At 39.0% G+C, this 24,981-nt stretch overlaps 1 protein-coding gene across 6 annotated transcripts in view; it reads left to right on the top strand.

Moving 5' to 3' along the window:
* The window catches only part of CNKSR2 (connector enhancer of kinase suppressor of Ras 2), a 206,460-nt gene that overhangs the window by 28,555 nt on the left and 152,924 nt on the right, over positions 1-24,981 (top strand). For all 6 annotated transcript variants that reach the window (XM_039714276.1, XM_039714277.1, XM_039714275.1 and 3 more), the window contains exons 2-3: positions 7,691-7,854; positions 19,924-20,126. In XM_039714276.1, coding sequence (XP_039570210.1) covers positions 7,691-7,854; positions 19,924-20,126 — 367 coding nt within the window. The remainder of the gene's footprint in view (positions 1-7,690; positions 7,855-19,923; positions 20,127-24,981) is intronic.

Here is a 24,981-nt window from a genome sequence, read left to right as displayed (position 1 = left end):
TTCTACAGGTATGTTTTTGGTTTCTCTTGTCTCCTTTAGTTTTCTTTCTTCAAGAGAACACTTTACAAATAACTTCACACTGACCAATTTTAAAAGTAGAGCTTTCAGTGAGCCATGTTGTGATCCACACAGTCTTGATATTTCTGTAATTTTCTGATGAAAAAAAAAGCCATGTATTGCCAACATGCCAATATATCCAGGTCTCATAAGAGGACAATCCCAAAAAGAGAGTGTATCTGTACACACAGAAATAGCAGATCCTTCCGAGCTGGGTTCCTTGAGCAGGATTTAATTTTTAATTGTGTAGTTCATAGTGACTTGAGACAATACATCTTTCATCTCAGACTACTGTTTCAATCCATTGCTGTCACAAATACAGTCTGTGACTCCCAAGTTCTTGCCCAGTGTAGTGCCATCTCCTTGTTCTCCTTGTTGGCTTTCCTTTGGCCAACCACAGGTCCTTCTCCTGACAAGGACCTTAAGAAGAACAAGTTGAGAGAGGCTGAATTTGAATTATGTTGCTGCTTTTGATGTTCACATCTCTCTTTTGCATTCTTCATTTTACAAACTTAACATGCTTTTCTGGATGTAGTAGTATATACCCAGTGGATAGAAAGTGGGTTTTTAAATTGTATTTCTCTTTCATTATCTAAAATAGTTTTTAGTTAGCAGTAACTTTCAGCTAATGTTTTGACTGAACATTTGAAAATTCCAGTAAAAAAATATATTTAAACTAAGCTGCACATAGAAAACATGTAATCTTATACTATATTCTATGAATACACATTATGCTTGAAGGAATAATTATTTGGATGTTCTTGGTAATTTTTAATGTTTCTCTAATGCTTTTGGAATGGTTTTTTACTCTGCTGTGTCATACATAGAGAGGGAGAGAAGGGAGTGAGAGACAGAATAATTCTAGAGAGTGAAGGACAGATATGTTTTGCAGTTAGAGGGCTTTCACCTGAAATTACAGGTAAGCAGTGCACAAAAAGATTGTCCAGCTCTTTTGCAAGTAATCCAGGCATTTGGCAATTCTTTTTTTCATTAATCCAGTACCCATTCCTTAATCTGCCTGCAATTAATGTGCTGGGATTTTTTTTTTCCAGTTTCAAATGTATCATAATGTTTTTTCAGTCTGTACTGAAAGCTGCTTCTGGTGGTTCATTGAACATCCTTCCTCAGTGCTCCTCTGGGATGGGGCATTACTTTTTTGCAGCTATCATGTTCACAGTAGGGATTTGCCATCCACGGCACTTAAAATGTTCTGTTCTTTGCACTGTCTTCTGGCACTAATAACTGTGACATCTGTTTGTCACATATGAAGCCCGGGAGGTGCTGAAGACCCTGAAGCAGTGAGCATCCCTTCTGTGGGCAGAGGAGAATTGTCTTTGCCTCTCAGGTGGGAGGTGGCTGCCTTGGCTTGCCCCTGCTTTCTGTGGTGACATCAAGACTGAGGGGCATGGAGAGTTTCCAAATGCCCATCTCCCGTGTACAGATTGTGAGGAAAACTGGCCTTTCCTGGTTTTGCTTCTCATTTTTTTGTTCTGGGGAGAAAATGTGAGCGGGGATAATTGCCTGCTGTGGCCTGCCAGCAGTGTCTGTGCCCAGAACAGCTCTCTTGGTGGAAGGGGAAGAGAGGGAGTAGTTTTCTGCTTGGTTGCCTTGCTTTTTGGCATAACTGAAGCTTGTACTTCTGTACAATTAAAGTGAATAGACTAATAGCCTATCAGCCCTGGATTAGTAAAGGCTAGGTGCAAATGCATATGTCATAGTAAAATTTTTTAACTTACCAGGAAATCAGCTGAATTTTCAAGTTTGAAACACGTAGATTGATGTGCAGTCTCAAAGGTTGTCAGTCCTTAGGAATAGTTGGCTTAAATTTAACAGTGAGCAGGGATAAAACAACTGTAACTTTTGAGAGGTCACTTCCATCATTCTGGTTTAGGTGAAAGCATTGCAAATAGTAGTTTGCAATGAAATGAAAAAGCATTGGGATAGTACTACATATATGCACATCCAAATCATAGTAAATTCTAGCTTACTTTTGTTTTTAATGGCTTGGTAAATTTTGTGCTGCAGTCCGTTGCTTGAATTTGTGTTTGTTAAGGTATAAAAGGTGATGGAGTTCAGGAACTCCTTCTGTTCAGATTGAAAGATAAATTTGTTTGCCTTATATTTAAAGAAACAAGAAAAGCCCTAGACATTTCATTTTGTTTCTGGTTTGTTTGTTTGGGTTTTTCCCAGTAGAGCTGTGTGCCTTTCCTTCCCATGCAAAATTATTCCATGTATTGTTTGTATGTTACTGCTTTTCAGTAAGTGCTGTGTTTACAGAACAAGGACTTGCTCAGGGAAGTTTTCAGTTTGTGTCCTCACTCTGATATACCAGGGGAGTAGAAAAATATACTCCCTTGTCAGAGTTTCAGGTATGGTAATTAAACCTGTAATGTTCATCATCTTTTCCTTAACCCAAACTGAAAAGGTGGCTGATAAGGACAGAAGGTCTGTTATTTCCACTGTAGTTTCCCAACCTTAAAGAAAGCTTATTTTATTGCCAATTTGGGGAAGAATATTCTACCTAGTTGCCTCTGTTTTTAGAAATGTATTTGAGCAGCTGATTTTATTCAGATCTAGCAATAGAAAGAGCCTATTTTAATATTTTCTAGTCACTTAGAGGGGGGAGAAAAGACTGAACTACTTGCAGAGGAGGAGCAGACTGAGATCAGAACCTCAAATATATTTCATGGAGAGGCTTATTTGAGTTTCAGTTACCACAGATGTGCATAACATGTTGTGGCCCTGAATTACAGGGCATTTTGTTGGTTAGCTTGTTTCAAAAGATGACCTGTTACACACATTAAAATAAGACAATTTCTCAGAATGATCGTGGAGTTATTAGGAGACTGTGACCATGGAGGATTTCTCTGGAGGGTCATGCTGGATCTTGCAGTCTTATTTCAGAAAATCATATGAATAAGAAAATAAAATTAAACCTTTCTTGATCAGTTTCTATGATGCTGTTGTAATAAAAGGAATTAATTACATAGAAATCTGATTTGCATCTGTGGACTGTTAAAAATTGTTAATGGTTTGGTGAACTTTGAATAGACCCATGCAAGTTAGAACTCAATGACAAGAGTTGGGGAAAAAAACCAGCTCCAGTATGTTCTACTTGCAAGAGAAACTTTTCTAGAGAAGTTTTTTTTTTGTGTTTAAAGCATTGAGTCTTCTCTACAGTTTATTTTGGAGGAGCATTTTTTACTTTCTTGCGGGTTTTTGTGTATTTAATTCCACAAGTGAGGTAGAGCTTGCTTGGGATTAATTGTAAAGAGTTGTTCCTTTTCTGTCAGTGCCCAGAATGGTCCATCTGTGTACACAACTCTTGAAATATCCAGGAGTGCTGGATATGCTGCAGTCTTCATCTCACCCATGGCCATGAACAGGGAGTAGTGCTTCAAACTGAGTTATTTGCTGGAATTGCTGTGGTATGGGGGTTGGGTGACATCCCCTCATATGACAGGGGAAGAAGCAGAGCCGCCCTTGGCAGCTAGAAAAATTGCTAACTGCATTGAGGTTGGGTGGATTTTGGACTTGCAGGAAATTAGGAGAAGACAGTACTCTTTAGTTGTTATTTTCATTTAGCTTCATCTCCAGGCACCTGATGTTTTTTGGTACATCTTGTCCTGTCCCAAGTTAATGGTATCATCAGCTGGGAATGCTCATTCCCTGCAGCTCCCCTCCTTTAGACTTTAAGGCAGCGGTGGCTGTCTGGATGTGTTGTGGCTTTGGGGGCAAAAGGTGTGGGAGAGGAATGCTGGCCTTTTTGTATTATTGTTATCATCATCATTATTGTCATCATCATCATCTGTGCACAGTTTTGTTTACAAAAAGAAGAGTTGGTCTTTAATTTAGAAATAAAATGACAGAAACAAGTTACTTTAAAATGATGTTTAGGGAATAAGATGTATTTGTGGCAAGCTATTCTGAAAACGTCATCCAGTATATGGTTAAACTATTTTGTTGTTTCCTGGCTGTAATTTTTACGAAACTGGTGAGTCAAACAATTGTCAGTAATATTTTTGTTCTCTTAAACTTTTTTCTCACCCTGTGGGAACTACATATGCATCCATCTAGATTACATCTGAATGACAAAAATACTTAGGTAGCAGGAGGAGGAAGAGTAATGCCTTTACGTAGAATTATCTGTCAGTAACTGTTTATTAAGTGCATCTGTCATGTCTTATTCTGGATTTGTGTTGCTAGTGCCTTAACTGGTAATTCATTTTTTGATACCTGATGACGTTGGTTATTTAATGTTGTTCTCATTCAGCAGTCTGTGTAACCAATGTGGGTCTTAAGTTCAGGAAAAGCAGAAGTACACTGAGTCCCTCATCCAGATCATCAGTATTTTAAAAAGGACTGGCCTCACAGAGAACCCTAAGGAGCATCACTTGTGACCAGCCACCAACTGGATTAACTCCATTCTCCACCACTCCTGGAGCCCACTCATCCAGCCAGTTTTATACCCAGCCAAGAGTACACCCATCCAAGCCATGAATTGCCAGTTTTTCCAGGAAAATGCTGTGAGAAATGATGTCAAAGACTCTTCTGAAGTCTGTGTAGAAAATATCACAGCTTTTTCCTCATTTGCTAAGGGGGTCGTCCTGTCAAAGAAGTAGCTCAGATTGGTCAAACGGAACCTGCCTTTTCTAAATCCATGCTGATTGGGGCTGATCTCCCAGTTGTCCTGTATGTGCCATGTAATTGCACTCAGGAGGAGCTGCTCCATGACCTTTCCTGGCATGAGCAGACTGAAAGGTTTGTGGTTGCCCAGATTCTCCTTCCAGCACTTCTTGGAGCTGGATGTCATGTTTGCTGACCTGCAGTCAACTGGAACCTCTCCAGTTAATCAGGACTGCTGGTATTTCATGAAATGTAGCTCAGTGAGCACTTGCACCAGCTCCCTCAGTACCCTTGGGTGGATCCCATCCAACCCCACAGACTTTCTAGTGTTTAAGTAATGTAATAGGTCACTGACCATTTCCTCTTGGATTATGGAGGCTTCATTCTGTTCCCCATTCCTGTCTTCTGGGTCCCTGGAGAACAACTGGTATTGTTACTCAAGGCTGAGGCAAAGAAGACATGAAATACCTTAGTCTTTTCTTCATTCTTCCCTGCTGTGTTTCTCCCAACATCTAATAAAGGTGGAAGATTCTCTGTGGCTCTCCTTTGGTTGTTAATGTATTTATAGAAACACTTATTTTTTCTTTCATGGAACTGGCCCAATTAATTTCTAGTTGGGCTTTGGTCTTTCTGATTTTCTCCCTGTATGACCTCAAGATATCCCTGTAATCCTCCTGAGTTTCCTGCCCCTTCTGCAAAAGTCATAAACTCTTTTTTTCCTGAGTTCCAGTCAAAGCTCTCTGTTCAGCCAGGCTGGTCTTCTTTCCTGACAGCTCAATTTTCACCCTGTCACAGAATCACAGAATATTCTGGGTTGGAAGGGGCCCACAAGGATCATTGAGTTCAGCTCTTAAGAGAATGGTCTGTACAAGGATCAACGCCCTGCCCAGGTTTGGTGTATGTTAGCACCATGCTCTAACCAGCTGAGCTGATCTAAGCAGCTGCCTATGGAGGGGGCCTCTCCTGCCTTTTTAAGATTTCTTTCCTAAAGAATGGGTTGAACAACTTTTTGATTTTAAAGGGCAGTGAAATGAAGGCAATAGCTTCAAGTGCTTGATTAACCTCGACCTTTAAGAGGCTATATTTTGGAGGCAGAAAATCAGGCAGCAAGCTCTGGAAGGACATGGTTGAAGTCTGCTAGAACTGGGGACTTTCTCCTGTATCTTGAGACTGGAGTGTGGATGGGTGGAATGTAGCAAAATAGAGATAGTGGTGAAGGTAATCTCACCCCTAAGGAGTTACAGCTGTGCTAATTATCAAGAATTAGGAACAGGCCTGCCCTTAATAGGCCACAGCTAGATCCAATTAGGGTGATCTTGTAAAAGAGTAGGTTGGCTGGTCAAGAAAGTTAGATGGAGTTTGTTGGCTGTGCTGAGAAGAAGAAGATGGAGTCAGTGCTGTGAGGAGCTGCCCATGAGATATCACTGAGAAGGTACGAAACCTTTGCAATAAGATGGCAACCCTGGAGCACTTCTTTTACAGCGTGTTTGCGTGTGATTTAGTTTCAGAGTGTGAATTCTAGAGATTAAAGCCCTGTGAATATTGTGTTGGTGTAGTAGGGTATGGGTGACTCCTGCCCAAGGGCTGAGCCAGGAACAGCCGGCTGCCCTGCTACTGGGGCATCCCTGCCTGCAGCACCAACATGTTCCTCATGTGAGTGTATTTTGAGGTGTGGCTACACCCTGAAAGGCATGAATGAGAACCAAAAATGCAACAAAACCATTTCCAGAGAAGCTTTATGTTGTATACTGGGGTTCTTACAATAGAACTGGGGCTCAGCAGTCAGATCAATCTTTCATCTTCTACGTATCTTCTGATTTTTCAGACATTTTGATTAGTAAGAATGTTCTTGGTTTCTTCCAGTCTAATGAGCAGATGTCTTTTCACTATTAGGGATTGTTTGAAGACATTTTTCAGAAAGGTTGTATCTCAAGAATCAAGAAAATTAATGCGTTCAGAGCTTTGTCAAGTCCTGTTGCTTGGTAGCAGTCATGTTGACCCGTTGGAAGGTATTCAGACAGAAATATTAAATGGACCACCAAATACCCAAGAGTGTTACTTATCCCCTTGGTAGATGAGTACATATACATACAGAGCTTCCCTGTAGTGCCTGGCTCTCTTGGGCAAAGATTGATGGGCAAGAGGTGGGTGGTGGATTCTCTCACAATCTGCAGTGCTCTTTGCTCCAGATGAATGTCTGTGGCCAGCTGCATGTCACTGACTCATAATCAAACTGAAAAAGTAGAGTATGGATGCTCCCCAAAGCAGGACCTGTACAATACTGCATTCAGCCATGTCCTGAGCAAATGTGTTGCATGGCACAATGGGTCTGTTTCTGCACCCTCATTTACTGTGTTCTGAGAAGAACAGCCAGGTCTTGATTTGAGTGGCTTTTCATGCTTATTTGTGTACTGTCACTTCTTGTAGGTCTCTTTGTGGCACATTGAGCTGGATCTTCTGCTGCAGTTGGGCCCAGTTTTTGCATTTTGCATTGCAGTGCTACTGCCTTTCTTGTTCTCTAGAGCTCTTTGCAGCTTGTTTTAGAGGCTGGCATGATCTGTGAACTTTCAGGTGACTCAGCAATATGTGAGTGACCTTGGAGTGGGACAGATGCTTTGAAGTGGCACTGCCACTTTGTGTTTGACTGTGTGTTCCATGGTTCCCTTTTCTCCTCTCCCCTTCCAGATGTGATGGAGGCATCCCTAACATACCTCTTATTAGGGGCTGCCAAATTGACATTCATTGCACAGTCAACTACAAGAATTCAGGGCTTTGCTCAGGGTTCAGGAGCAGTTGGTATTGTCCACAGGTAGAAAAGCCATGGCTGCTGTAGCTCTTCAAATCTTGAAGTTTCTGGGTAACATAAAGATTATTTAATGTTAAAATACTTCCCTTAAATATAGGGCAAGAATCCTCTTCTGGCTTAATTTTTGGCCAGTTTTATTTCCTACTAGGGTACAAAATGTTGCTAACTTTTGTATTCCCTCCATCTGTCCTTTTGTTGCAGGTCTTGATGATTGTCTGCAGCAATATATAAAGAATTTTGAGAGAGAGAAGATTAGTGGTGACCAGCTATTACGAATTACTCATCAGGAACTGGAAGATCTTGGAGTCACACGAATTGGCCATCAGGAGCTTATCTTGGAAGCAGTAGACTTGCTCTGTGCACTGGTAAACTTCTTGGGGCAAATGGGGAGGGATGAACAGTGTTTGTATATTCACACTTCCTGTACTCAAATTGTTAGTCCTAAAGACTTATCTAAGCAGCTCAAGGAACTCCTGATTTGTAATGTGTGAACAGTTTAGCATTTTAAACCAGGGGCAAGATAAAGGGAAAAATCTATTGATAGAGTGATGTTTGTTAAATAAACTCATATCAGAGATTTAGGGTTTGCATATCTGTCTTTATAGAATAAAAGTTTATCTGATATCACAAAGAAAGTAGACACTGTTTGGTTTGGAATGTAAAATAGCTATATATGTGAATGGAGGAATTGAGTGTTGGTTGCCCTTTACAATCAAAATGTTCTGATATTAACCATGTGGTTCTTCACTGGTCCTTTCATGCAAATTATGTTTTAAATTATTTTTTGAGCCTGATGAAACAGAGCTGCTTGTATTTCACAGTAGAAAGGATTAAATACTGAAAAATTATCTTGTGTATAAATAATATATAAATTTTTGCTGGAGCATACAGAAGGATTTTGGTAATGGTCTTTTCAGTCAGGTCATGTCGTGCATAACTAGGATTATCTGCTCAGTGAGGGGTGTGGTGCTGACTTCACCCTCCTTATGAACTCTTAGTGTGTGTCTGTAAAGATTAGTGATAGATTGGGCACACAGCATTCTCCACTGTAGAAAGGATTGTGAATAGCTCTGTTAAGATGTACTTCACTGCCTAAGGTGGTGTTTTGTGGGTTTTTTGTACATACTATTCTTCAAATCTCAGAAGGAGCTTTTAAGAAAGCTGAATCCTGGGAGAGGCAATCAAAGACAGTAGGCTGAAAAGCTCTTCTGAAGGGCTTGGTGGTTCTCCATATATAGCAGCTTTTCTGAATACCCTGTTGTTGCATTTTTGGGGTATTGTGAAGTGTAATGAAAAGGAGAGAGTAAAAAAAAATTAAACATACCCAAAAAAGTTAAAAAAAAAGGAGAGAGCTTTTTCATACAGGAAAACATTTGATTTTAAACACAGGTTATCTTCAGTAGAATACAGTTTCTAGTAACATCGCAGTGTGAGTCAGTGCAATAAGTTAACAATTTGTTTTTTAAATAAGGAAGTTGCAATCTTAAAAAAATGTTACTGATATAGAAGGGGACATAAAGAGTTATTCACAAAGTACTTTTCTTATCAGACAGTGCAAAAGAAAATAAGAAAGTAAATACTTCAGTTAGCTGAGACAGATAAAGCCTAAGTTAGGAGGAACACCAATGACGGTTTTTCCCAGTCACACAGAGAAACAGATTATGGTTCTTTGAAAAATAAATTACTGTTAGGGAAAAAAACCCCCTTGTTTATTAGATGAAATTTCTTTTTTCTGTGGTTTGTAATTAGAGATATAATCTTCAGACAAATAAACACAACTTTTTTTTGTAGCTCCTTTATCTTAGGCAAAGTATATGGAACTAAGTTGAATATAAAATAAGGAATTTCTAGCAAAGATTAACACTGCATCTTAAATGCATGCAGCAATACTCTCTGTTCCTGGTTCTTGTTGCACATACAGTATTGTCTGCTTTTCTGAGTTTGTCTTAGAGAAAATTGCTAAAACACAGTGGCATGAGTTCAGATCACAGCTTCTAATTTAAGATGAGGTTTTTGCAGTCTCACAATTGGCTCCCAATGGCTCCTCGGGGATACAAAATGCTATTGTTATATTGATTTTAGTGGACTTAATTTGAATTTATTGTTTACCAATCAGATAAACCTCTTAGAAAATTTAATCCAGAGGCAATCCATTTGGCTAGATTGGTCCTATACTTACAGGCTTTTCTTTTTTTATTGCATCTGTGAGTGTCTATCCTGGGAAGGGCTTGTCAATCTTCTGATTTGACTTTAATATTAGCTGTATTGTTTAGAAGAGCATTAAGTCTATGACTCTCCAATATAGGATAACTGCTAATTCAGAGAGTTGCTATGCAAGGTTTTGGTTAGGTTTCTTTTTGTTCTGTTTTGTTTTCTGGGTTTTTTTTTAATGATCTGATTATTTTTTTTTGTTTATTTCACAGGAGTTTGACAGAGATTTCATGTTAGAACTTAGCATGAGATACAAATACATGATCCAAATGAGTTAACATCTCTTTGGGTGCTGGAGATGATGGATGGTATAATGGGCTACGAATAGTAAAGTTATGCCTTGCAAGTTTAACCCCAGATTGATTTAAAAGTAATTACTAAAAATTTAAAGGATGTTTTCTTCTGCTTCTCCCCCCTTTCTCTCTGGGTTAGTGAGTGACCACCTAAACAGTTTTTGGCATTGAGGACAGCTAGGGGACAGAACCCCACCCACTGTTCATATCTGTTCCCACTCTGCAGGGGAAGGTTTTCCAGGGCACAGTTGCTGTCACTTAGGAAAGCTTATGCATTGTTGATTGCTGTTGTGCTTTATTCCTGCCACCCCTTCCCAATATTTTTTGGGGGTAGACTTCTGCTTGCAGTTCCCTGGCAGCTGTGGATATGGCAGACAGCAAACCAGCTGCTTGTGTTGCATGCCTGTAATTCACAGGGCTGTGTTTTCTTACCAGGGGAAGGTGGAGAGCCTGAACAAGAATATCTGGCTGGTATGCAGAGTGCAGGGGACATGCCAGTGGGGGCTGTTGGGCTGTGCTAACCACACAAACTGCCACAGAAAGAGCTGGGAGCCAGTTATGATTGATAACACTATTTAAAGGATGTTCTTTATGGGTTTTTGACAGAAGGTGGGTGGGTGGCTGGCTGTGGTCTCTCACATTATTCGCCTCCTGTCATCAGCACTTGCAACAAATGGATCCTCCAGTGTTTGTGAGCTATCAGAGGACAAATGGTGTCCTGTGCTACCCATCTTCAGTAGAGTCTCTCTTGGCTGCCAGCCTGCCATACTGTGCTCTTGACAGCAGAGCAAGCATTCAGGGGGTGATATTCACAGGCTTTCTTTTCCTGTGGTGCTTCAGGAACGAGAAATAAAGTTTTTGCCCAGCTGCTACTGCGGTTATAGGTCATGCTTGCTGGTAATGGTGGGGCTGTGCATCCTGCACAGCTTTGCTGGAGCTGAACGTGCCCTGGGAGAGGGCAGGCAATCTAACAAATGCAGTTAATCTTTTCCCTCTCTCCTTCAGACTGTGAAGGTGGGAGCAGGTTCAATGGATTATCATGCCTTGGTGCAGCTTTGTGTTTTACAAATCCATATGTCAGAGAGGGCAGGATAAAGGAATTGTTCTCTGTACTTAGAAGAAATAAGTAGTGATGTATGTGATGATATTTTGTTGCTGCGAAGAGTTTGTCACATGTTTTTCAAGGTGAGAAACCTTGAGAAGCTGCCATGATGGATATATGCTGGCAGCATTACTTAATTTCCATCAAGACAAATCTCCTGTTCTTGTCTTTCTGTTTAAATTGGGACATGCAATAACACTGGTGGTGTCAGCAGGTAGATTTTTACTTGATGGACATTTTTATTCATACTAACAAAATCAGGCAAAATAATTGATGTCTCAAAACTGGTGGAAAATGATAGATTGAAGAGTTCCTCATGTCCGGCTCTAGAGATACAGGAAAAACTGTTGGGTTGAGTGCTGTGTCTCCACTATTCACAGGTAATAAAATATACAGTTGTTCATTAGTTCTAACAACTACCATTAAGATCTTAGCCTCAACATGATCCTTTTCAGTATGTGTGTGAGGGTGAAGCTAGCCTAACACTGCTTTTCATTTAATCATTAAACAAACAACAGTGTAGCAGACTTCATTGTTACAAAATGTGATGAGCCTTCTTTCTTTGATGGTTGCTTTAAAAACTGAATGTGAATGAACAATGCCAGTAGAAAATAAACTGAGAAGAAAAGGAGATGATGCTTATGAGAAGAGAAATGCATAATAAGGAACAAATTCCTTAGATAGTGCCATCAGGTCACTATACCAGTTATCATGTTTGAAATGCATCAGGGGATCTTGTAGCGCCTGCCATACGTAACTGGCCAGAAGAAAGCAAAGAAATTACATAATTCTTTTTCCATCATCTGTTTGTCAGGAGATGGAGTTTCATTTACGAAGCTGGGTATGACCATTTTTTTCTCAAAAAACATTGCACGCTACCTGGAGAACAAAAAGACTGAAGGCTGCACAGCCAAACATGACTTCTTCCATCTTTAAGAAAATTATCTACTTTACCACAATGCCTTGATAAATGACATGAGAGATGGAGATTTTTTTTTTCTTCTCCTAAATATCATGTTCATTGTGTTTGCATGAAGATTAAATTAGTTTAATTTGATTTTGCAAATGTTTTTAAACAGGATCCTAAGGTTGATGTGTTATAAGAATATTTGAAAAGCTTCAAAAATAATTTTTGGATGCTTTGAAGTTTTTCATTAACAAAGAACTTTATGAAGTCCCTGTGAATTTACAAAATAATTCTTCAGGGACTCTTCATGTGTGTAGAATAGGGTTTGGTTAAAAAATAAAACAGATTTTGCTTTATAGAGCATACTAGTCTCAGTATGAGTATCATGCCAGTTAGTTAAATCCTGTATGGCTGTACAGGAATTTATTGCACACTATATTTGAATCTGTAAAGCTAGAAGATTGCAGCAGATGAAATGGCATTATTATTTGGCAGAGAAAACATTGGTGTGCACTAACAGCATGAAATTACTTATCATTTACCACTAACACAAAACATTTATATGCAAATGAATGTAAAAAATAGACCTACTTTACCCATGAATGATTTGATTCCTCTTAAGAATTATGCCTTTTATCTTAATTTCATCTTGCTGCCATTTCTCACACAGAAATACTTTTCTTTGCACTTATCAATAGTCAGATCTTAAAACTATTTTGTCAGTAACAGTGAATATTAGACTTAAAATCATTATGATTTTAAATAAAGAAGGCTTCATTTCAGAATGGAGATTTATGTGTACTGAGGGTGGAATTTACTGTTAGCATTCTGAATCTCATAGCAGAAGAATTACTTACCATTTTCACTATTGCCCATTGCAAGTTAAAGTTCTGCTTATATATCATATGCCTCCCTGTCCTCAGTCTGAGCTAATTTAACTGCAGTGCAGGAAATCCTGAAGTCCGTCACCAGATCAATAAAGCTGAGGAGATAAAGAGTTTCTGATCGCTCATATAGATCACATTGAAAATGTGTTAGCAGATCTTTTACACGGGACTGCAGTAAACCCCATGGCGTGCCAAAGGGCTTTTGTCTGTATGCAAAGGGTGAACATCCTTCTTCCCACCAGCCTCAAGATCAGTCATGGATCCTAGATACTTTTTAATTGTGGATTTTTTTGGTGGTGGTTTTTTTTAATTTTCTTTTATTTTCTTGGTTTTTGGTTTTGTTTTTTTTTTTTTTTCCCCTTTGGACTGCTTGGGGGTTTGGGCAAGTATGAAATACATACCCTGGTTCATAGAGTCAGAGTGTGGCTTGGGTTGGGAGGCACATTCATAAAGTTGTAAATCCCCAGTTAAAGGCAGACTGGATAAAAAGATCTGTTACAATGTAAAATGTTTTTAAAAGGTAGTGTGTTCATAACAATACTTATTTCCTTTTTCAAATAATTATTTTGAACTGCTGATTAGCTGTTCAAGACTTTTGGAAATGCATGTAACTGGATATGGAACTGATGGAACTGGTAGTTCAAATTATGGAGAAATAAGAGCATTTGGCAGGCTAAATTACATGAGACAGTAAGAAAACCCCACCAAAAATCAAAAAAAAAAAAAGTAATGAGCACTTGGTCTTTCAGAACTTGTTGATTGAATAAGAGAAAGAAGAATAGTTTATGTAATTGCTCTATTAGTGCTGCAAAGCATGGCCCAGGCTTCGCTTTTTGACGTGTTCAGTAGAAAAAGAAGGGCATTTTTCAAGACAGGAGATAATGATGATGACTGAATCTTTCCTGGGTTCTGCAAGGCTAGAAGTGTCATGCACCTGAGTGTTTTTCTGAGTATAAACATTTAGAACAAATATTTATACTCTTTGAAATGGTTTGCCTTTTAATCAGTGTGTGTTTAATAATTGCAGTAAATGATAAGTGTCATTTGAGCTATCTGGGGTTTCTGTCCTTATCTAGTTATTCTGTGTTTATGAAACAGATGTGTTAGGATCATGTGTTGTGCACTTCTATATTACCCCATATGTCAGTGCTATTTGAAGGAGAGATAACCTTAGTGTTAACATTTCGAGATGCTGGAGGAAGGGCTGTTAGAAATATATGTTGTAGGCAGATCTGATGAGGTATAAAGTTACATAAGGCACCTTCCATATGACAAGCTGTGATATCAGTTGCTAGCAGCTTTAGGCTGGTAAGCTATCTGCCTCATGCTTTGTGGGATGTGTTCAGCCAAATGTTTTGGAGAATGAGTTTCAGATCCATTTTGTTCATTTTTAAAATCAGCTTCAGAGGCAAAGGGTGGAACTTTTCTTGGTGAATTTTTGTCCACACTAGTTTTCAGGTGTGGTTTTGAAATGACTGCCATGTGCTGTGGTATCTGTGTGATGCTGTTTCGATTATTCATTTAAAATCTTCCTCGGGCTTTTCAAAAAATGAGGATTCTATGAAATTTACTGTTTCCAGGTTGTTTGTTTAAAAGCAAATAAATAATACATACAGAAAGGACATTCAAGAATTAAGTGTGGAAGATGAAAGCACCGTAAGAGAATTAAACTCACCAGGTGATTTTAAGTGCATTTCTTTAGGTAAGAATAGCAGCCATATGCTATTCTTACCTAAAACTCCTGTGAATAAGTGAAAAATGACTTTTTATTGCATTGGAGAGAAAAATTACTGTTTCATTCTTGTGATACTTATCCTTATTACTGAGATATATCAGATGTAATTGAGAAGTTGCATTTCTTTACACATAATTTATTGCTCAGTACAGCTATCTAGATTACAAAATTTGTCTTTTCAAAAGGTTGCCATTTTCTTTCTTCTTTAAATTGTATTGTTTGTGTGTGTTACAAAAAATATGTACCAAATTAAAATAAACCTTCACCTTCTTCAGTTTATGCAGTCATGGTTGCCTTCTGCTGAAGAGCAGAATAAATTAATCAGTGTAAGCACTGCTGTCTGCTCCCCTGTCTGGTGAAGATGCTGTTTTTATTTTCCTCTTGCCCACAAGCACCAGTATTACAGTAGCACCTTCAGTTCCCATCTTGGGTCTCTTCAGTAGAAGTGAATGCTGGTCTCTGCGTGTCTTTTGCTCCACATAGTTTCCAGCAGTATTTTTTCATGCCTTTTGTTTCACAAGGTTTTCAGCTTTCTGGGCTGAAGAAAAGACACAGAAAGGTAGGCAGAGAGGCCATATGCTCATTTCCCTGTCTTGGAGTGTTTGTAAGAGTCAAAACAGGGTCACTGAATGTGATAGAGCATTTGTGCTTGGAGATGTAGAGGTATTCATGGTTGTGTATAAGTTGTGATTGAGACAGCTGTTCTAAGGGATTCCTGGATTTGTTAATGGGACTGTGGTTATGTCTGTGGTGCACATTGTACTGTGTTTAGATCTGAGCTTGGTTTATTTAGGTAGCAGAGATGGCCTTGCACTTGCAATGGGCACTATAAAAATACCCTAAACTAAAGTCCTGGCATCTTCTAGACAGTCTGTCTAAGCCAGCAGAGATTAGTTAGCACTGTTTGAGTTAGGAACTCTTTGCTTTTCAACTGTGCTAAAAGTCAGATGCACTTCCCTGCCAGCAAGAATCAAGTGAATTTAACACAGGCAAGAGATGAGGCCTAAATTTTAACTTTTTCTTTTTTTTTTTGATTGAGGGAAGCAGGGAACACAACTACTGAACATTGATCAAGCTAGTTAAAGAAAATTTTGCTTTACTTTGATATTTGGTTTGTGAGCTCTTCCTGCTCTTGGGATGCTGGCGCAAAGATGGGCTGGCAGAGGGACCAGGCTGGCTCTTCTCACAAAAATACCCAGCAAAACTCCTCAGTGGTTGTTAGAGCTGCTGCTTGTCAGCTTGTGAAGAAAAGAGCTACAATTCCTCACTCACACTGTCATGTTAAGGCACAGAAAAGTAATTAGCAGGTAAGATGTTTATTAATAGCTCCCACCACCTTTAGTTCAAGCAACTGCTGACAAGCTATTACTGTGTGTTGTTCAGCTTCATCAAGTTCTTGTTTTATGACTGGCAGAAGAGACTCCATTGGAGCTGTTTCTCTTGGGGAGGGGTAGCTCTGAAGACACTCGGTGGCCTCTCATTGAGGGAGTGGATGCCTAGACTTGTGTCACTTCTCGGAATCTCTGCAGGCATGCAGAGGTTTCTTTGTGGCTCTTTCAGTGACTGTGGATATATTTTGGCTAGTGAAAGCACAACTCGTGTTAGTGCTGGCTAAATGCAGACTAGGAGAAAACAAAGAACTGTCTCCTTTGCCTGCAATTATCTTCTTACAATGCTTGAAAATAAATGCAGTGCACTTCTAACAAAACTGTGTTGTTAATGGTATATTATTGAATATAAAATATGATTCAACTTGGCAGTTTTTATTTAAACAAGCTTTTTCCTAGTATTAGAACACACAGCTCTGGTTGCTTTTAATGTGGGCCAGAAATATTAGTGATAAACAAAGTGAGGATTTTGTTAGCTTGGCTGCGCTTTAGGATCCTTCTACTTAAAGGCTTCAATAAACACAGCTGCCCCAAAATATATTTTGCCTGAAATACATCTCTGTATTTTCCATCCATATCTCTGTATTTTCCATCTCTGGCTTTATCTGTATTGTATTACAGGTGGAGGCTTTACTAAAGTCAGTGTCATCCTCATGTAAGACTGAATTCACATGTGGCCTAGGCACAGTGTTTTATGTTAACACACACAGAGACACACACACATCTGATTAATATGTGTGAAAACAGGCTTTGAATCTGTTAACACTGCCTCTTCCTTCCCTCATATCTAATGGTGAAAAAAAGCCTCTGAAAAATAATGTGACTGTAGGTGGGCATCACTTAGATATTGAGAGAAAGCCACTAAGGTTTTGTAGCTGATTTTCTAAAGAAGTGTATACATAAATGCAGCCTATTTTCCTGTTCTACAAAAACCTGAGTGTTGTTTTGCTTGGTCTGCGGTGTTCAGTGTTGCAGGTTTTCTTCTCTTCTGCTGCTTTACTTTCTGGTGGCACTGGAGGTCTGTACGCTGCCTGCCAGGGCTCCCGCTGGGGTGGGCATGGATGCCTGCCCAGGCTGGGAACCAGCTCCTGCCCGTCTGAGCAGACAAGGTACAGACAAGGTGACAAAGAGGAGATGGCAAAAGAGGGGGAGTTGAAATAATCTGGGGTTGTTGGGGACCTTTGGGATCCCACCTCAGCCTCAGCATGGTCTCCCCTGGCTGTGGGCCCTGTGTGGGGCATGGCTGGGGTGACAAGGAGGTGCCTGGGCTTGTATGGCACCTTCTCCCACACACCCCCTCCTCACCCACCGTAGTTTTATATTTGGATTATCAGACTCAGCTCCTTGGGAGCAGCCTGCTGAATTAAGAAATTCAGTGTTTCAGTGTGTCAGAAAGAAGGCAGCCCTGTGAGAAGGCCCGTGGCTGGCCTGCAGCCTGTGGTTGTACCCCCACGTGTGGGGGTGTGAGTGCCATGTTGTTGGGGCTTGCTTGTGGCCTTGAAGACATTTTTGGTGATGTATCATTGATACAAAATATTTTTCATATTTCTTTCCCCATTAATTTTGCCAAAATGAGCTAGATGCCAAGAGGCAGAATGAAGTAAGAACAGACCCGTTATCTTTTTCAAACTTACTCCCCCCAAATATTTTTCATATTTCTTTCCCCATTAATTTTGCCAAAATGAGCTAGATGCTCAAGAAGCAGAATGAAGTAAGAAGAAATCTGTTATCTTTTTCAAACTTACTCCCCCCGTTCCTTAACTGTGCTTCCTCACCCAGACCAACCACAGAAAGCTGCAGGAAAAAAACAGATACATTTTTATATGATGTTTATCTTCTTATTTTGGACTGATTTAATAAGTTATTAGTTATGAGCCATTTAGCTGCATAATAAAGTACATTTTTCTTTTCAATCCAAATTAATTGTTTTCATCGTGTAATTTTTTTTTATTTATAACCTAATGCTATCTGTTGTGTAATTGCTCTTTAATATTTACATGGTGGAAAGTCACTGCCTAGACTTGCAATTTGTCTAAGTGGGATTGATTGTAGTGGCAGGGGATAGCATCTGTCTAGTTGAGAAACATGCCTGCAAAGCCTTCCTTACCCAAGATAGGGATGTTCACAAAAGTTCCAGTAATGGCTTATGAAGTGCAATCTTAGTGTATGGTCAGTGCCCCCTTCAGCTGAGTTCCAAAGTGCCTTCTCTTCCGTGGAAGGATGGTTGTTGGTTGAGCACAAAGTGTGCTCAGTTTACAAACACAGAGCTGGCTGGGAGATGGCAGATGAGCTGTGTGCTGTAGTCTCTCCTTTCCATCATGAGCCCCCCTTGGAGTGGGAGTGGATGTTGTAGAAGGGCTGGAGGCTCACTGGGAATGGCTTCAGTGTAGTGTTCCTGCAGTCCCTGTGTAGTAAAAGAGGATTAAATTCATTTAGTAGATGGTTTGGACTGGAAGCAAGACAACTGCTGTAAATAACCACCACCTCACACACCCTGCCCCCCAATTCTGATAGAAAAAAAGACTAAAGTGAATAAGCTTCAGCAGTTTTAAATTAGCATTGACGAGCATATCTCTTCTTCCATCTCTCCTTGTGCAGAGATCAGCATGGGAGGAGAGCTGGGGAGGTCATGGAGTGCCATTAGGAAGTAGATTTTTCTGTGTGCATCTGAAGGGCTTTGTGCATTCCACTTCATTGTTTGTGGTAGGAAATGGTCTATGTTCTGTAATGAGTAGCCTATTCCATTGTCAGCTGAGCAATTTGTCAGCACTCCATGCTATCACCCTGTGATGTGGCTAAAGTGAGAACCTTCAAAATTCCATAGTTCTCCTAGAATTCTCCTAGAAAGTACTGCTAGAGGAGTACTAAACTCAGGTCTGTGCAACTGCTTATTCCTTTGCAAAAGACAAATAAGTCTTTTTTGTAATAACTATCACTCTTTGTGTATGTGAGGAAAACAAATCTTCTATAGAAATGACAAATTGTTGATGGTACTTTATTATATTGTAATTGAACATTAAATCAGGGCATTCTTGAGTGCTGTTTTGGTAACACTTGTACTTTTGAAGAATTTCCAGCTACTGTTTGCTAATATTGTTTGTTAATGCTTTTTAGTAATATTTCTGCATAATTATTTATATCTCTTCTGCACAGTTGAGGAATATAATTTAAGTGAATGACTCTTAAATGGAAACAAAGTTTAAAACTTGACTTGAAATGAGTGAAATAGAGTTTGAGCAGGGCAGCACTGTGTTCTCTGCTATGTGATTGTGGTGGTCCTTTACTGCTAAAAAAGAAGTATGCTAATTAACTTATGGAGATCTCTGAAGCCAACAAAACCAATTTAGTGCCACACCATGTCCATGCTGCACACTTCTGCTCGTTGCAAGGCCTGGTGCCAGGAGTGTCTGAGGAGTTATTGTGAGCGTGGACATGGGTACCAATCCCTTATCAGGTTTACAGAGAGAACCCTCTGATCAAGGCCAGGTTGGATGGGGCTCTGAGCAGCCTCCTCTAGTGAAAGGTGTCTGTGCATGTCACAGGAGTGTTAGAAACGAGATGATCTTGAGGGTCCCTTCCAACCCACACCATTCTGTGATTCTGGTGATCTATTGACAGTGATGCACTGCTTTGAAAAACCGCTTTCCAGACTAGGTTTTCTCTTTGTACTGATGTTTTTTTCTCAGTACACTTAGAACAAGCTAAAGGATCACTCATAATTTTGCTCTTCTTTTGTTCTCTTTTTATGCACTTCAGAAACAGAACATTCTATACATTTAAAAACTACTGAGTGGGTGTATTTCTGCCTTAATTACTAGGAATGGTTAAGTTTTGAAGTAGAAGATCAGTCTTGCTGTTCTTGGTTCTTCTGTTCATCTGTAAAGCTAACTTTTTTTTTTTTTTCAATGCAGAACTATGGTTTGGAAACGGAAAATCTAAAAACCCTTTCTCACAAACTGAATGCATCTGCCAAAAATCTGCAGAACTTCATTACTGGGAGGAGGAGGAGTGGTCACTATGATGGAAGGACCAGTCGCAAATTACCAAATGATTTTCTGACATCAGTAGTGGATCTGATCGGAGCAGCAAAAAGTCTTCTGGCTTGGTTGGACAGGTAAAATCTCCCAAATGTCTCACAGATCATGCACATGAACAAGCTCCAACTTCTTTACAAAATGTAACATAGGAACTGACTGGAAGCAAAATTCATTCATATGTTCCGAGGGGATGTTTTTACCAATTCTATTTTTTTTAGGTCAACATGAATTCAGATTAGCTTTTCAATATAGTACTTTCAAATGCACTGTGACCCTACACATATATACACAACATATATAAGCAACAGGAGGACATCATTAGGTTATATATGCAACTTCTTTACAAAATGTAACATAGGAACTGACTGGAAGCAAAATTCATTCATATGTTCCGAGGGGATGTTTTTACCAATTCTATTTTTTTTAGGTCAACATGAATTCAGATTAGCTTTTCAATATAGTACTTTCAAATGCACTGTGAACCCTACACATATATACACAACCTATATAAGCAACAGGAGGACATAATTAGGTTATATATTTATTTTTTACTAATATAAAGCAGCAATTTAACCTGCATAAATCAGATTCATTGCTTTGATACTATCACGTTCACAAAACTGATAATACTTTTAATTTTATGGATGTCAACATATAATTCCAGAGTGTGTGTACAAACATGCATATTGTGGTTTAGGTTTTTTTAAATAGCAGTGAAATACTTCTGATTATCTAGAGGTAGTGCTCTACACTTTTACCTCTGTTACCTAGGATGTATGTGGGTTGAGGACTGAAGTGCTTTTGCTACATTTGTAGTGACTTTTTCTAATTATAACAAGAATAATATGGAGGTATTTAAGATGATCATTGGCATTCCTAAAGTGGTTGAGATTAGTCTATGTATAAGTCTTTATATAATGCATTGCAGTGGATTTTCATCAGAGAAAATAAAATGCTTGTCTTAGTTTGAAGGTGTATCTTATTTTGTTTCCAGCAGGTGAAGTTTTGTTCAGAGTATGATCTTTGTGTAACTTTTTAAATCCAACAGAATTATTTAGTTTTACGGCTGTGTGTTTTGTGTTTCATTTTTGTAAGGAAAACCAACTTCTCTCCCATAAATGATTTCTATATGAATCGTTTAGGTAAGGCCTGAATCTTTTCCACTTCTTAAACCGGATTGCAAGGTCTTTGTTTTGTTCAGGAGATTGCATCTACCTTTGCTTCCTTTTGTCTGTTCCCTCTCTAGCCTTTCCCCAAGTTTGAAATCCAGAGTACCTAAAGTTGGCTCCTAAGTTTTTCTTTAGATATTTAACATCAGTGTGTAGAGAATTAGTGCAATCCCATGGAAAGAGTTTAGTATTGAGACTTGGAAATTTGGGAGTATATTTTTAGCGGCTTCATTTTTTCTCCCTGCAAAGTCGTTATTGGCAGAAAGCAACATATCATACTGGGCTTTAAAACATAAAGAACAGTAGAAAAACATGTTCTTTTGCATAGATGAGTCAATTTTTGCCACTAATTTCTATTGAGAAATAATCTTGTTTGGTTTCTCATTGAAACTGTGGTCATGATTAAAGACTGTTGGTTGGTAAGTCAAAGTTAGTTTTGGGTTTTGGTTGTTTGTTTGATGGGTTTTTTAGTTCCTTTTTTAATAGTCTGTTATTCAAAAGTAAATTTCATATGTATATATTTATATACATGTAACACATTGAAGAACAATGGGTTTTTTGCAACTTAATATAAATTTAATAATGGAAGTTCAGGAAGAAGGTAGTTATTAATGCTAGAAAACATCTCTATCTGAGAACTGGTGTGTTGCTGTAGTACTGTGCACTGCATGTACTTTTGCATTTAGCTGAAATATGTGACAGCTGATCAGACCAAGGAATTCCAAGAAGTCAAAAATGAGGGAAATTATGGTGGTATCACGGTTTCAGCAGTGCTGTCTTGAGTGTCCAAAGAAAGCTTCCGATTTCCAGGAAAGTCCTTTTGAAGATCTAAACACAAGGTTCTAGGAAATGTTTTCTAAAACATTTTAAGAATTTTCTGATTTATGAGCATCTGGGTACTTTGGTAAAGTTTGTTCTTGCATATTTGTGAAGACCCCAGATAAGGATGAAGGTAGGCCAGTAACGACATTTTTCTCAAGAAGTGGGAACATCTAAAGATCAATATAATTCTGCTTCTTGGATACCTTCTAAGAAAGTATTGGGGCCACTAGGGGGAGATAGAAAGATTTAAAAATCGATTAGTAAAAGTAAGGAACATGGATTTAATTTTATTCTACACACCTGTTACTATAAAATCTAGACCCCAAATCTTAGTTTTTTCGTTGTTTCCTAGTACCAGTTCCGTTTTGGGTTGTGAGAAGGAAGAGCAAACCATTAGGATGAATGAAGTGGTTGTTAGGGTTGTTCACCCCATTGCCCTGCTAGGCTGCCCCTCTGCAGTGGTTTTTGAGGTCCTATCTGGGAAAGGCAGCTAGCAGCAGCTCCAGCTTGCACAGACATGCAGTGGTGGGGGGTTTTATACATAGGCAATGGTGACAAATCCATACAGGTTGTGCTTCACTTGGTGCTGTAGTGAGTGCTCTGTTTATGATGTTCCTGTGGGACACTTAAAATCTTAAAGGACTTTGTTAGGCCTGGCACAATTATCTAAAGGAGTGCGAGAGTTGTGATTTGCTGAGTTACTTTCACTGTAGTCTTGCAGTGCTACTGTGCAGGGCCAATCCAAGGACACTCTTTGTTCCAGGTCTTTGCCTGGAGGAGTCCTACTTCCAGATGTATGTCAGAAATTGAGTTGTACTGAAAATTAGAGTAGCTTTTATTGCCAGGCTTTAAAAGTATTTTGGTTTAGTTTCACTTATGAGCTGGAAAACAGAGAATTTTATTTTCAAAAGAAGTTGTCTGAGGATTTTGAGAAGCATGAAATAACTCTTCTGTAACATGCTGTAAGGAAACTATTGCCACATAGATACGTTTGAGTCTAATTTTAACTTCCTGTTATTTTCTCAGCCCACAGAATGTGTCTTCTTTCAGGAGACTTCATAGCTTTAAAACCTTTTGTTTTAACCTTTCTTCCTATCTTAAAATTCTTCTGAATGAATTTCCTGACAAGATCAGTACCTTGAAAAACCACAAGTCTTGTGAAAGGGTGATGCGTTTCTACTTGATGCTTAACGTAATTTAGACAGATGGAAACCCACACTTCAGGCTGTAGCAAGAAACTGCTTACCTGATCAGAGCACCTTGGCATTGAAATACCTCTGTGATACTTCTTAGGAATTACAGTCAATCAGGTCTTCTAGACTTCCAGATACATCACTGGAGTTCTGTTCAGTCTTTACTGATGTAATTCATGAAAGTTGTATTCTGTGGAATAGTAATATATGTCACCTTTATCTTCCTTCTTCTCTGATGTGTCAGATTCCTGGAAGTTCTTCTGCCTTCTATAGGGCTGATTCACTCCATCCTAGTGAGGAATATTTAAAAATGTGTAATTCAATTAGTATTACTTATTAAAACTCACTGTTGTGAATTTGCACTATCAACATGTTGCAAATTTTTGGCATAAAGCTATTTATGCAAAAAAAATGCTAACCTCATGAAAGTTATTTTTTTCTGTGCACTACTGTGTCTGGTATTATCTGCACTTTTAATTGGAATTGAAATCAGGCATATTTATTTCTGTTAATCATGGTTAAGATTTCATTCTTAGAGCACACATTTACAATCCACCTGAGAAACACTTTTAAAAATGTTGCTTTGTTTGTGAATGTGTTGGTATTCCCTGTCTTTGCAATTTCTGAATTATGTATGCATTATCCAACCATGGCTTTCATGATCTAAAAGCAACATGAACGCCTCAAGGATTTTGAGAGCTGAAGTTACTTTTTTCGATCTTTAACAAAATTTTGTTAGGATTTTACCATGTTACTTGAAACTTCAATGACACCAGTGAAAACTTCCCAGGTGTTGTCTAGAGGCAAGCATGAACTGGAAAGCAATGATATCATAGGGATCCCAGAAAAGTCTTCTGGGCCCCAAGTTTAGAAGATTTTCCAATGCTTTTAAGTAGCTTTCTCTCTGGTTAGGACACAGCCAGGTCTTGTACAGTACTCCCAGCTCATTTATTTCCTACTAATCTGCTGATGCCTATTGGTTGCAGTACTGAAATCACGACGAATCCTGAATTCCTGATTGCTCAGACTCATCCAATAGATTTTCTCCCACATCTTAGCAGACCACCTGACAGGCAGACAGAAGGTTGTGTCTTCTTCAGAAGCTGGCACAACTCTGAGTGTTGAGTTTGTCTCCTAATGAGTCAGAAGCTGCTGCAAAGTGAAGACAGCCTTGGGAGCAAAAGACTTTTATAAATCCTTCAAGCACCTCACTGTTCCTCTTCAAGTCCCACTGTATATCATGTGTTTTTCTTTTATGGGACAGCTGGATTTAACAGGTACAGCTCATTACTGTAGTCTTGACTGGGAAGAACTGTATTGTTCTTTGTGGAAGAGGAAGGATCCTTAGCAAACTGAGTGAACTGAGGTTACGTTTGATGGCAGCTTCATGAGCTCTGTCTCTTTCCATTTCTCTCCTTGCTTTGCCTGCCCAAACTTCTGGTGATGTCATCTTCCATGTTATTCCTGGTTTGATATGTTCTCTTCACCTTCACCTTCACCACATTCAGTTGTCTGCCAACCATAATCCCTGGAAATCTGTATTTCCTGCAGATTGCACTAAGCAAGTACAGAATTCTTAGTTGTGTTTCTGGGCTTCTTCCTGTCTAGTCTAGTGTTTGGGCCATGTTATCTGGAGCAAGGACTCCTTATACCTTATATCTTATGCAGCATCAATAGAACATTTTGCATCTTAACAATAGGACTAATATCTGTATAAACTATAAAAGCAGACATAGAGAACAGGAGTG

The sequence above is a fragment of the Passer montanus genome, unplaced genomic scaffold (assembly GCF_014805655.1).
Source record: "Passer montanus isolate IOZ18808 unplaced genomic scaffold, ASM1480565v1 scaffold3, whole genome shotgun sequence".
NCBI classification, from domain to species: domain Eukaryota; kingdom Metazoa; phylum Chordata; class Aves; order Passeriformes; family Passeridae; genus Passer; species Passer montanus.
The sequence above is the reverse complement of the archived record's forward strand: the minus strand, read 5'-3'. Positions and strand labels throughout refer to the sequence as shown.